At 40.4% G+C, this 13,210-nt stretch overlaps 1 protein-coding gene across 3 annotated transcripts in view; it reads left to right on the top strand.

Annotated features, from left to right (window-relative positions):
* bnc2 (basonuclin 2) overlaps window positions 1-13,210 on the top strand; it is a 519,175-nt gene that overhangs the window by 125,180 nt on the left and 380,785 nt on the right. The window contains exon 2 of one of the 3 annotated variants that reach the window (XM_043717596.1): window positions 7,483-7,543. The exons of the other annotated variants lie outside the window; for them this stretch is intronic. Coding sequence (XP_043573531.1) covers window positions 7,483-7,543 — 61 coding nt within the window. The remainder of the gene's footprint in view (window positions 1-7,482; window positions 7,544-13,210) is intronic. 3 annotated transcript variants of the gene reach the window in all.

The following is a 13,210-nucleotide window of genomic DNA, read 5'->3' as shown; positions in this document are numbered from 1 at the left end:
TCGACCCATACCCTTGAATGGCCTAGTCACTTCAAGTGATCATCCAAGTACATTTAAAGGTTGTGAGATTTCCCGCCTCAAATACCCTCCGAAGCAGTGCATTCCAGGCCCCCAGGTGAAAAGGTTTTTCCTCAAATCCCCTCTGAATCTTCTGCTTTTCACCTTAAAGTATGCCCTCTTGTTATTGATCCTTCAACTAAGAGAACAGCTGCTTTATTTTCCCCTGTCCATGCCCCTCATAACCTTATCCACCTCAGGTCCCCCCTCAACCTTCTTTGCTCTAAAGAAAACCAGACAAACTTATCAAGCCTCTTTTCACAGCTGAAATGCCCCAGCCTAGGCAACATCTTGGTGAATCTCTTTTACACCCTCTCCAGTGCAAACACATGCTTCCTATAATGTAGTAACCAGAACTGCAGTCAGGATTCCAGCTGTGGCCCAACCAAAATCCTATACAGCCCCAACATGACCTCCCCGTTCTTATAATCTATGCCACAACTGATAAAGGGATGTGTTCCTTATGCTTTTTAAATTGCCCTTTTAATTGCCCTATTGTAGAGCAGAGATACGTAGGGGTTCAGATACATAATTTTTTGAAATTTGTGTCACAGGTAGACGGGGTTGTTAAGAGTGTTTAGCGAACTTGCCTTCTTTGCTGACACCTATCATTTGGGATATCATGTTGAGGCTGTACAGAGCATTGGTCAGGCCTCTTCTGGACTATTGTGTGCAGTTCTGCACCTCGTTACAGGAAGGATATTATTAAACGGGAGAGGGTTCAGAAAAGATTCACCAGGATGTTGCCAGGAATGGAGGGTTTGAGACATAAAAAAAGATTGGAAAGGCTGGGACATTTTTCACTGGAGCTTGGGTATTGAGGGGTGACCTTGTTGAGATTTATAAAATCATAAGGGTCATAGATAAGGTCAAAGGCAAGGGTCTTTTCCATAAGTTGGGGGCATATTTTTAAGATGTGAGGAGAAAAATTTAAAAAGGACATAAGGAGCAACTTTTTTACATAGAGAGTGGTTTCTGTATGGAAGGAACTGTCCGAGAAAGTGGTGGAAGCAGGTACAGTTACAATATTTAAAAGACATTTGGATACGTTCATGAATAGGAAAGATTTGGAAGGATATGGGCAAAACACAAACAGGTTGAACTAATTTAGTTTGAGAACATGGTCGGCATGGACTGGTTTGACCAAAGGGTCTGTTTCTGTGCTATGTGATGCTATGACTCTTACTGTCACCTTCAGAGATTTGTGGACAGGCACCTCAAGATCTCTCAGTTCCTCTGAGCTTCCCAGGTGTTCTGCCATTCATTGAGCACTCCCTTGTCTTATTCCTTCTTCATTAATGCATCCCCCCTCATTTATCAGGGCTAAATTCCATCCGCCCACCTGACCAATCCATCTATATCCCCCTTAACCTTACCCTAACATCTTCCTCCTCAATGTCAACCTTGTGGCCAATCTTTGTGACATCCCACAAACTTACTTATTTCTCCAAGTGAGTGTTTTGTAGCTTTTAAATGCAACTTGCTTCCAACAATTAACTTGGCTTTGGGCATTCTTCTAACTTATGAGGGAAATGTGGAAACATTCTCCAGTGCTGGAGGATCCTTGTGATCGCAGTTGACTGATGGTGGAAAGGATTTGGCTAAATCTGACAGGTGTTACCTGTATTGGAATATGGAGAAGGTTTTTATATCAGGAAGAGGCTATGTTCTCTGCGTTCTGTGAGATTACTGATAACAGATGCATTTCAGGTGAGTCAAGGAGCTTGGAGTCTTTGAGGATGTGAAGTACATCAGGAATGCTCTTGATGATCAGTTTTGCTGATGGAATGGGCTTTCTTGTGCAGCTTGGCAGCTGTCCCTTCCCATGTTTTTATATCATAAAATATACACAGGAGAAAGAACACAGCATTGGCGGTGCTTGTCAGACTTGAATCGTGCATCAGGAAATGTAAAAGACATTTCTCCCGTTTCAGTTTGTGAGGGGTGGTGAATGTGAGGCATTTTTTAATGAGCATCCCTGTGAGTCAAGGTACATCATGATATAGAAAACGTCTGTCTGTAAAACTGCCTCATTGAGAGGCCCAGCAAACATGATTCGAATCAAAAAAAATCTTTTGTCCAAAAAGTGGCAGACAAGCAGTTGAACCTGAATCCTTTCAATCAGGGCACAGAAAAATATGGATCCATCAGACAACAGTACAACTAGCCACTGAAACCTGGTACTGTGCACAATATAAACACTTTATGTAACCACATAGTCTGATCCATTTGACTGTCTGGACAGCATGTCCCTCGATACCAGAGAGACAGCTATCAGACTAGAACTGGTCAATGCAGCGTGTCTAATGGTGGAAAGATGTCCTAAGGACTTAGTAATGTCCCAATACATTCTGTAAATAGCCTTTTTGCACCCTGCTTCTTATTACAAACAATTCCATTAAAGAATGATGTTCTGCTACAGCACATTTCAAGAACTCTTGTCATCCTATTTATATGATGATTTGTCACATGGGTTTTAGTCATCGCAATGCCTTCCTGGTATTTTGTCCTTTTAAATCTATTCTAACCAAGTAACTGAAAGGGAAAAGATAACATTTTTGCTGGAAAACTCAGTGGAATTTTTAGTTTCAGAGTGGAAGAAATGTCACCTCATCCTTTGCTTTTGATCAACATCCATTTTTGTTTAAACTGTTGTCACTTAAAAAAAGATTCTCATAGGTCTAGTTTTAACCATTTACTGCACCGGGATTCCATGCATTCCTGTCCCTGGGAATTCTCTGCTGTACTGTCTTCACTTTAGGTGACGTGAAGGGCTCTCTCATCACAAACAAAAAAATCATCTATTTACTTTTCAGTTGACTTTCTGAACAATCACAGTTGGGATTTTAAATGAAAAGATGAGGAATTTGATAGTCTGACTTTCACCTTTTAAATGCAATTTGATCAACAATTCTCTGTCAGCTGTGACACACTTGAGTAATACTTTCACCTCCAAGTCACAAAGTCATAGGTTCAAGTCCCATTTGAGAGGCTTGAGGCAGTAATCTATGCTGATTATACCCATGCAGTACCAAGTAGGGGTTGTACTGTCACAGGGTCAGTACTGAGGGACTAAGCAGTGGTGGGTAATCAGTACTGAGGGGCTGCAGCATTGCTGTAGAGAGCATTGGGACTACACTGTCAAAGGTGCCACCTTTCAAATGAAATGCTTAACCATGGTTAAACTATGGTGGATTTAAATGATTCATGGTACTACTTTGAAGAAAATCAAGGGGATTCTTCTCTGTTTCCTGGCCAATATTTTTCCCTCAACCACCATCATTAAAACAGATTATCTTGCCATTAGCATTGATTTCTTTTGATCTTGCTGTATATAACACAGCTGCTGCATTTCCTATATTACAACGTTGTCTACATTTCAAAGTAATGTATAAGGTACTCTGGGGCAACTTGCAAATATAAAAGGTGATATATAAATCCAAATTTTACTTTGTTGTTGTAAATTGTTTTAAACTGATGGAACAGGTATTGTTTGGTGTTTAGGGTAGAGTTATACAACATGTCTGTTTGGGCAACTGTGATTGTTCAGAAAGGTTTGACTTGATTTATCAGATTTTTTCTTGCTGTTAGAAAGCACTGTTGTGCCAAAAGCAATAATCGTGACTTGCTCATGATGTGAAATACAATGTTCTTTGTGCTTCACTATTATCGGGGAGGTTTTCAAACAGTGGATAAAGAGATATCATATAAATGTATTTAGCATTCAGTGACTACGACCACATTAGTAATTTCTGTGCTTATGTCTGTCTGAAGGTGTAAGTATTCACTCAAGCTGCAGGAAGATTATGATAGAGTTTTAGAATCAGCAAAATTGTAGGTGGGTTAAAAAGCAAGAACTATCACTCTTCAAAATAGTCAAAATATAGGGGAAGAGAACAGAATATGTTCAACAGATTGAAATCTTAAGACAAAGAATGACATTTGAGTGCACACTCGGGAGTATGTTGCTTCAGGTTCAAGTCGATGTGTTAAGCTAAATGAAGTGTAAATGAGACTGAGTGCATATCAAGACAGATCTTGGAAGTTTCAGATATGTGTTAATAAGGCTGAATTATGCAGCCCTATTCTATACTCATTTTATTTCCATTCTATTTTTATTCTTGTTTTGACTACTTAGACTCATGATATATGAGGGCAAATTCAGTGACCCTGCCATCCTAACAGGGGGCCCTACCCAAAAACAGCATAGATGAGGGATAATGCAACCTAGTGTCTGAAAATGAACTTTTCATAGGTGATCATTTAAAAACAATAGTGATTTGGAAATGAAGTCTCCTTGAGCTTTGTCACATTTGGAGAACTGAGTAGGACTTATATACTTAATGGTAAGGTCCTCGGGAAGGTTGCGAAACAAAGAGACCTTGGAGTGGAGGTTCATAGTTCCTCGAAAGTGGAGCTACAGGTAGGTGGGAAAGTGAAGAAAGCTTTTGGTATGTTTGCCTTTATTGGTCAGTGCTTTGAGTATAGAAGCTGGGAAGTCATATTGTGTCTGTACAGGACATTAATTAGACCACTATTGGAATATTGTGTGCAATTCTGCTCTTCCTCCTCTTGGAAGGCAGTTGTGAAACTTGAAAGGGTTCAGAAAAGATTTATAAGGATGTTGCCAGGGTTAAAGGGTTTGTACTATAGGAAGAGGCTGAATAGACAGGGGCCATTTTTCCCTGGAGCATCGGAAGCTGAGGGGTGACTTTAGAGAATATAAAATATAATAGATAAAATCACGAGGGACATGAATAAGATATATAGACAAGGTCTTTTCCCTGGGATGGGTGAATCCAAAACTAGAGGGCATTGGTTTAAGGTGAGAGGAGAAAGATTTAAAAGGGAGCTCAGGGGCAACTTTTTCACACAGACAGTGGTGCGTATATGAAATAAGCTGCCAGAGGAGGTGGTGGAGGCTGGTCCAATTACAACATTTAAAAGGCATCTGAATGGGTATATGAATAAGAAAGGTTTAGAGAGATATGGGCCAAATACTAGCAAATGGGACTTGATTAGAGATCTGGACACTACAGATAGATCAGATGGGTACTTGCAATTGACAGTTTCACATGGACTGTGGTTTCCATAAAATTACCTTGCATTCCTTTGAGTTTTAGAGATTGAGGAGTGTTCTGATCAAATATTTGATATGTTCAAAGAATTCGATTGGAAATGTTTTCTGTGTTGGGGACATCAAGAGGAGAGGACACAGCACTAAATCAGAACCAGGTCATTCAAGCATGAAACCAGAAAGCACTTTATGAAGAATAGTGGAAACATATAACTCTATCACCTCAAAAGGCTGGGGTCAATTGAGGTTTTCAGGGGTGAAATTAGATATTGCCTTAAAGAAATTTAACAAGGAATATGGTACAAAGATAGAAAGTTGATTGATTCACAGATGGGCTATGATGTTCTCAAATAATGAACCAAGCAGATAAGGCTGACTGGCCTCCTGCTATTCCTAATGCTCATTTGTTCCCAGATGGTTTTGAACTTCTTGAGTAATGCTGGGAAGGCTTGGAGAGTCAGCCGTTGAATTACTCACTGTGGAATTCCCAGTTTCTGGCCTGCTCTTGTTAGATGTTTATATGGCTGGTCCACTTCAGTTTCCTGTCAATGGTGTTCCTGAGGAGATTGATAGGAGAAGATTCAGTGATGGTAACGAAATTCAGTATCAAGGGGAGACGGTTAAGTTTCTTGTGAAAAATATTCATCGAAAGGCTGGATAGAATCCCTACAGTGTGGAAACAGACCATGAGGCCCAGCAAATCCACACCAACCTTTCAAAGAGTAACCCACTCCGACGCATTCTCCTACCCTAACTCCACATTTGCACCTAACCAACACATCCCTGAACACTATGGACAATTTACCTAAGCTGCACATCTTTGGATTGTGGGAGGAAACCACACAGACAGAGGGAGAATGTGCAAACTTCACACAGACAGTCACCTGAGACTGGAATTGAACCTGGGTCCCTGGCACTGAGGCAGCAGTGCTAACCACTGTGCCACCTGGGATAGGCTGAGAAGCTTTTTTCACTAGAGCATAGGAGGTTGAGAGGTGATGTTATAGAAGTTCATCAAATCATTTGGTCAATAGATTGGGTTAACGGTGGGTGTCTTTTCCCTAGGATGGGAATTTCAAGAGGAGGGGGCACATGCTTAATGTAAGAGGAGAGAGAACTTAAAAAAAAACAAATGAGGGCTAATTTTTTTATACAGAGGATGGTTCACATGAGCAATGAACTTCCTTAGGAGGTGGTGGATGTGGGCACAGTTGCAACATTTAAAAGACATTTGATGAAGTACATGAACAGAACCGGTTTGGAGGGATATAGGGCAAGAGCAGGCAGATGGGACTAGTTCAGTTTGGGATTATGTTCAGTGTAGACTGGTTGGACTGAAGGGTCTGTTTCCAAGCTGTGTGACTCTTATTTCCTGGCACTTGCATGGTGTGAATGCTGCTTCTCACAATCAGCCCTGAATGTCATTCCAGGTTTGCTGCTGATGATCACAGAATACTTTGGCATCTGTGGAATTGTGCATGGTATTAGATACTGCTCAAACATCAGTGAATATTCATAATTTTAGTTTAACCTATTTTTCTAATCAATCTGTTCAGGTGTTATTACACACCTCTGGAACAGGTGAGACTTGAGCCTGGGCCTTCTGGTCTAGGGATAGGAACTCTACCTCTGCACCACAATATTTGCGCTTCTGACTTTATGGCAGAGCAAGGTCATTGATAAAACAGCTAGAGATAGTTAGGCTGAAATAATTGCTTAGAGACTAGTGTCCCATCACCTTTTATTTACTAGTGCACAGTACACTGGCTGTAGCTAGTCAGCCAGCTCAGAGTCAACCCTAAATTGAGGAGGTTCTAATCTCCTGGTTACATATGTATATTTTCTTTTTTTTTCTTTAAATCTCCTGGTTATATTTTTTTCTCTCAACTGAGGAGATTCTAATCTCCTATTTGTGTTGGTCGGCTCAGGTTAACAATCCCAATCATGAAGAGCTTTCAACCTGATTCAGATTGACTCTAGTTTTTCTGAGTGTCTTTGGTACTACAATTGGTGAACCTTTGTTGTGATAAGGCAACTTTTTTACTTAAAGGTAAATAGGATTGCTATATGGTTTTAAATTTCAATGAAACAATTTCATATTTCAAAATGCCATCTTTAGCTAGATATGCTTTTGGATCAGAAAATGTGAATAGTCTGAAAACATTAGCATTCATCATTTTGACAGGAGTATCTGAATTTTGTGGTAACTAAACTAAACTGCTTGAGAATGTGATGCATTGACACCAATGAGATGTAGAAGCCCCTTGATTTTAACCCTTAAAATGCCTTAAGTTGTCAATCCTCAGAAAATATTTGACTGATTGAAATATTTATCAATTTAATTTCAGCCTTGAAGGAATAAACTGGATTAACCCTGAACGAGGGCTCAGATCTTGGATGATATTGAGGGTAATGCAACACACATCATATGCAATGTTTTCACAAATGCCATTTTGTACAACAAGTATTTCTAAGATCATTTTGGACAATATAAAGGAAAAAGATCCTTGATACATATCACCAGCCTGAAAATATTGCACAAAATGAAGTAACCAGCAAAACAAAGTAAACAAACATCCCTGTACTCCACAGACAATTCCATTAAATTCACACTTCAAAAAGTTTGCAAAACTTTACATTCCATATTGTATGGAAGCAATTATTGAAATTGCCAGTTTCACACCCACAAAGGGGTCAGGACCAAATATTTATTTTTCTCAGACCAAAATTACTTTCGTATGGGAAGGAAATTTTGGGATACTTTAATGAGGAAAAAAAATTAATCCCAGTTTGATGCAGGACACAGTTAAAATTAACAAGTTCCACAGTAAAGTCTACCACATAATAGAGTCCCTTTTTGCCTGGTTAATTATATTTGAATTGTCAGGACTTGGCAAAACGCAAGGATCATATTATCCTTGATGGGGGAAATGCTGCAAACACACTTATAACAGCAGACAATCTGATTGCTGTTACCCACACACTATTATTGCTGATGCCAGTTAACTCTTGATGTTGACTTAACAGCATACAAACAAGTTTCTTCTGAACTTGTCAGGTATGAATCAAAACTGGCCAAGTTCAGGCTGTGTTTAAATGTGTCATGAGTTCTCTGGAAAACAGATGCAGTTTCTAACTTCTTTTAAAATTGGTGTGTAGAAAAGAAGGAAACTTTTGACACTTAATCCTCATTAAACTTGGTACCATATCTGTCCTTTGTATAATTCATTTTGTATTTGTAATTGTAACTACAACTACAATTATACAATCAAATGTTCATGAGAGGCAAGGGTAAGTGGGGTTTGGGATGATGCAAGATTTGATTGTACAATCCAGGTAGATGGGGAGGATAGAGAAGAATGGAATGGGTGTTATGGGTCTGAAGGGAAATGTAGTGGGGAGTGGGACACCACTGATGGAGTCAATGCATCACCTGCTGAATAAGATACGTTGAAGGAATGGAGTGAATTAATGACGGGAGTCAACTCACATGAAACATGTAAAGCAAGAAGGGTCCAGTGAGCTGAAAGGCTTGTTTCTGTGTTGAAGACTCAAGATAACTCGATGAGATTGTTGTCAACATGTTATCATGTGATGTGATGCCTGGATATCAAACACAGATTGCTAATGCGAGCAATCCTTCTTCCTATCCTAGACTGAGGGATTGTTCTGTAGTCTGTGGTGGAGGATGGATGACAATTAAGTCTCAGCAGAAGAGTCTGTTGTCTTACATAACAGAGTGAAGTTTATTAAATCTCAGTAATTGCATACAGGTTACGTTAATAGTTAAGCATATTAACTATTAAAAACTAGAGGTAGAGAAAACACGTATGTGTTCATCAGGAGACTATACTCATGTCCAACTGCTGCCTGCCCAAAATTCTTCAACTACCTGATGCTCCAACCAGTGAGATAGCAGATGGATGGAGCTTCATTTAAGCTCAGATTAACCTATCATATCCATTGTCTTAAACACTATCTCTCCTAAACATTTCTTCCCTTGATTAACTCATGGTATAAACAATGATATTAATTTTATAGCTACAACTTCACTCCACTGTCTCAAGTCTTTGACTTCATGGGCTTAAATGGACTAAGAGTTCAACGATTCTTCCCAAGCACATATGTTTCAGACTTGGAAAATTGCAGTTTATTGGCTTATGGATATTTGACCTGAACATTGATTATTCGTTTACTTCTTCCCTTGAAGATCCATTATATTGTTAACATTTTTTTGTTGAGAACATGTTTAACTGGTGACATGGTTGCTGTTCATAGTTGATCACCTTTTCTGGAGAATATTGCATTTTATGAATGTCCTTCATGAAGGACACAAATGCAGGTGAGAGGTGAAATTTCATCCTAAGTGCCATGTCGTGGATCTGTGGTGATCTCTCAAGAGGTTTGCAAGTGAGATGTCTTATTTCATTTTATATTGCCTGGTGTGGCAGATTTCTATTATGTCAATGTTATCAATAGAATTGACTGTTCTGCTTTGCCACTCTCTGTAGCAGACAGCAATGCTGTTCAGACTGTGTTGATTAGAAGTTCACTCATGATCTCACGTGAACTCTTTAGCTCAATTGTAGCAGCAGTATTTAGATGTTCTTTGAAATTTTTCCTGATGTATTATTTTTTTGATGATCCTTCAGTGGTATTAGGGATGGAAAATATTTTTGTAGCCTTGTGTAATCTTTGGATTCTTCAATGCTGATTGTTTGAAATAAACCTGAGACTCCAAGCCAAATGATTTCCACGAGTGAATCATTTTATGTTCCATCATTAATCTTGGAAGACTGATAAAATGTTCAACTGGATGTGTTTTCCTACATCGATCCAATGGCAGTTTTCTTCTGAAATAGTTAAACTACATCAACAGAATTTTGAGGACAAAACATGCTTCCTTACTTAAGAATGAAATTTGTTCTGCACAACAGACAGATTTTTGAACATCAGGTATTCTTTATGCTGTGTAACATTTCTTCAGTCTGAGGGGTCATTCCTTCTGTACCCCTTCCCTGTCGGTTTGTTGGCTGTAATTTCAAGTCCATTAGCAGTGCTCAAGTCTGTACTGCCAAATTAGTACTTCTAAGTTTGGTTATTTTGTTTGTTTTCTGCATTATTAGTTTAATCTTCTCTATTTTAAAAACCAAAATAAAGAATTCCTGTCTCTTTGGTTTCTCTTTGGGAACTTTCCCATCTTTTTGAAAATAATGGTGAGTTTGCACTCTTTTCCTTTCTTGGTGGGATGAGTCACATGACTATTTTCCCAACCAAAAATGGTCTATTTGTGCTCTTTCTGTAATTAGATATTCTGATCTTTTAAACAAAACATCAGTTGCCTCTGAAATGCTTTACTGATCTTAGACCTCTTCTGAAGTGGACTGAAATGTGTTTCCAATATTCTCAGTTACAAAATAAAGTTATTGCCATGTTTGGAATTTTACTGCTGTAACTTGTTCAAAGTTTATTCGAGGAATGTGGACGTCTCTGACTAGCTTAACAGCTATTTCTATTCTTAATTGCCCTGGTGAAGATGGTGGTGTGAGGTACAACAGCAGTGCTTTTAAGAAGGGAGTTCCAAGATTTTGACGTATTGACCATGAAGGAATGGCAATATAGTTTCAATTCAGGGTGGCTTTGAGTTGAAGAGAAAACTGCAGATGGTGGTTTATCAATTCATCTGCTGCCCTTGTCATTCCAGAGGTCGAAATTTGTGGATTTGGAAAGTGCTGTCTAAGCAGCCTTGGAGAGATGTTGCTATAAATCTCGTAAATGGTACACACTGCTGCTACTATGTGTCAGTAGTAAAGGGAAAGAATGTTTGTGGATGTGGTGTCAATCAAGCAAGCACTTTGTCCTGGATGGTGCCAATCTTCTTGAGTGCTTTGGTGTTACACTCATTCAAGCAAATGAAGAGTATTCCATCACACTCCTGACTTCTGCCTTGGAGATGTGAACAGGCATTTCTTAGATAGGGGGTGAGATACTTACTGCAGAGTTCCTAGCCTCTGACATACTTTTGCAGGCACATTATGTATATGTCTAGTTGATAGTGGGGGTTTGGGCAGTAGTTATATTATTTCTTGGTGGAAATGGTTATTGCCTGCTCCTTGACATTACTTGACATTAACCAGCCAGTCTAGATGTTCGGCAAATCTTGGTATAGTGTGCTCCAGAACTGAGATGTTGTGAATAGTGTTGAATATTTTTGTACTACAGCAAACATCCTCATGTCTGACCCGATGCTGGAGGGAAGGTCATTGATGAAGCAGCTGAAGATGGTTGTGCCAAGACATCACCTTGAAGAACTCTTACTGTGATGTCCTGATGCTGACTTCCAAATTAAAAAAAAGTCCTTGAAACTAAACATGACTCCAACCAGTGGAGAGTTTTCCTGATTCCTATTGGCTCCAGTTTTGATAGAGTTAATCAAATGTCACACTCTGTCAAATGCAGCCTTGACATCAAGGGCAGTCACACCCACCTTGAATGTAGAGTTCACTTGTCAGGTTTGGAGCAAAGCTGTAATGAAAGCAGTAACTCAGTGGCTCTGGCAGAAACCAAAATGAGTATCACTGAGCAGATGATTATTTTGCAAGTGCTGCTTTATTAAACTGTTGAGGACCTCTTCCAACACTTTGCTGATCATCAAGAGTAGACCGATGGGCTGGTAACTGGCTGGGTTCTACTTGTTGCTCTTTTTGTGTACAGGACATAACTGGGAGATTTTGTACATTGCTGAGTAGATGTCAATGTTGTGTCTGTACAGGAGCAGATTGGCTATGGGCAAGGCAGGTTCTGCAGCGTAAATCTTTACTACACCCAGTCCTGGTCTGTTACCCACCCTCCACTTCTTTCTTTCAAACTGCAGTTGTGATGTTGACCACCTCAACCTGTCCACCCTCTCACCCTCATAAAGCACAGCCCTCCATTCCCTCCACTCCAATGCCAACCTCACCATTAAATCAGCGGACAAGTGAGTCTCCAGTGGTAGTTTGGCGCACCGACTTCTATACCACTAAAGCCAGGCGCCAACTCACAGACACCTCCGCCTCCTACTGCTCCCTCGACCACAACCTCAACTCCCATCACCAAACCATTATCTCTGAGACCAGCCACAATCTCATCACTTCAGGGAATCTCCCATGCACAGCCTCCAATCTCATAGTCGCAGAACCCTGCACTGCTTAGTTCTACATCTTACCCAATATCCACAAATCTGACTGACAAGGTTGACCTATTGTCTCCACCTGTTCCTGTCCCACTGACCTTATCCCCTCATATCTCAACAGTGTCCCTTGATCCAGGAACTCCACACTTACATTCGGGACGCCACCTACGTCCTCCACCTCCTCCATGACTTTCGTTCCCTTGGCTCTCAAAAACCTCATTTTCACCATTGATATTCAGTCCCTGTACAAGTCCATCCACCATGGCGAAGGCCTTCAAGCCCACCATTTCTTCCTCTCCTGGACCCAACCAGTATCCCTCCACTGACACACTCATTCGATTGGCTGAACTAGTCTGCATGCTCAACAACTTCTCCCTCGAATTCTCCCATTTCCTTTAGACCAAAGGGCCATGCGCACCTGTGTGGGCCCCAGCTATGCTTGCCTCTTTGTCAGATACGTGGAACAGTTACACTGGCACCGTCCAGCACCCTTTCCTCCACTACATTGATGACTGGATCTGCGTCACCTTGTGCCTCCACGAGGATGTTGAACAGTTCATCAAATCACAAATACCTTCCAATTTGACCTTAATTTCACCTGGACCATCTCCAACACCTCCCTCCCCTTCCTGGAGCTCTCTGTCTCCATCTCTGGCGACTGACTCAACACAGATATCTATTTCAAACCCACCATTTCCCACAGCTACCTGGCTTACACCTTCTCCCAACTTCCCACCTGTAAAAATGCCATCCCTTACTCCCAATTCCTCCGTCTTCGGCGTATCTGCTCCCAGGAGGAGCAGTTCCACTCCACGACATCCCAGATGGCCTCCTATTTCAAGACCACAATTTCTCCTCCCATGTGATCAAAAATGCCATCCAGCACATCTCCTCCACTTCCC

This window comes from Chiloscyllium plagiosum, chromosome 2, assembly GCF_004010195.1.
Source record: "Chiloscyllium plagiosum isolate BGI_BamShark_2017 chromosome 2, ASM401019v2, whole genome shotgun sequence".
NCBI lineage: Eukaryota > Metazoa > Chordata > Chondrichthyes > Orectolobiformes > Hemiscylliidae > Chiloscyllium > Chiloscyllium plagiosum.
This window is presented reverse-complemented; position numbering and strand designations above follow the sequence as displayed.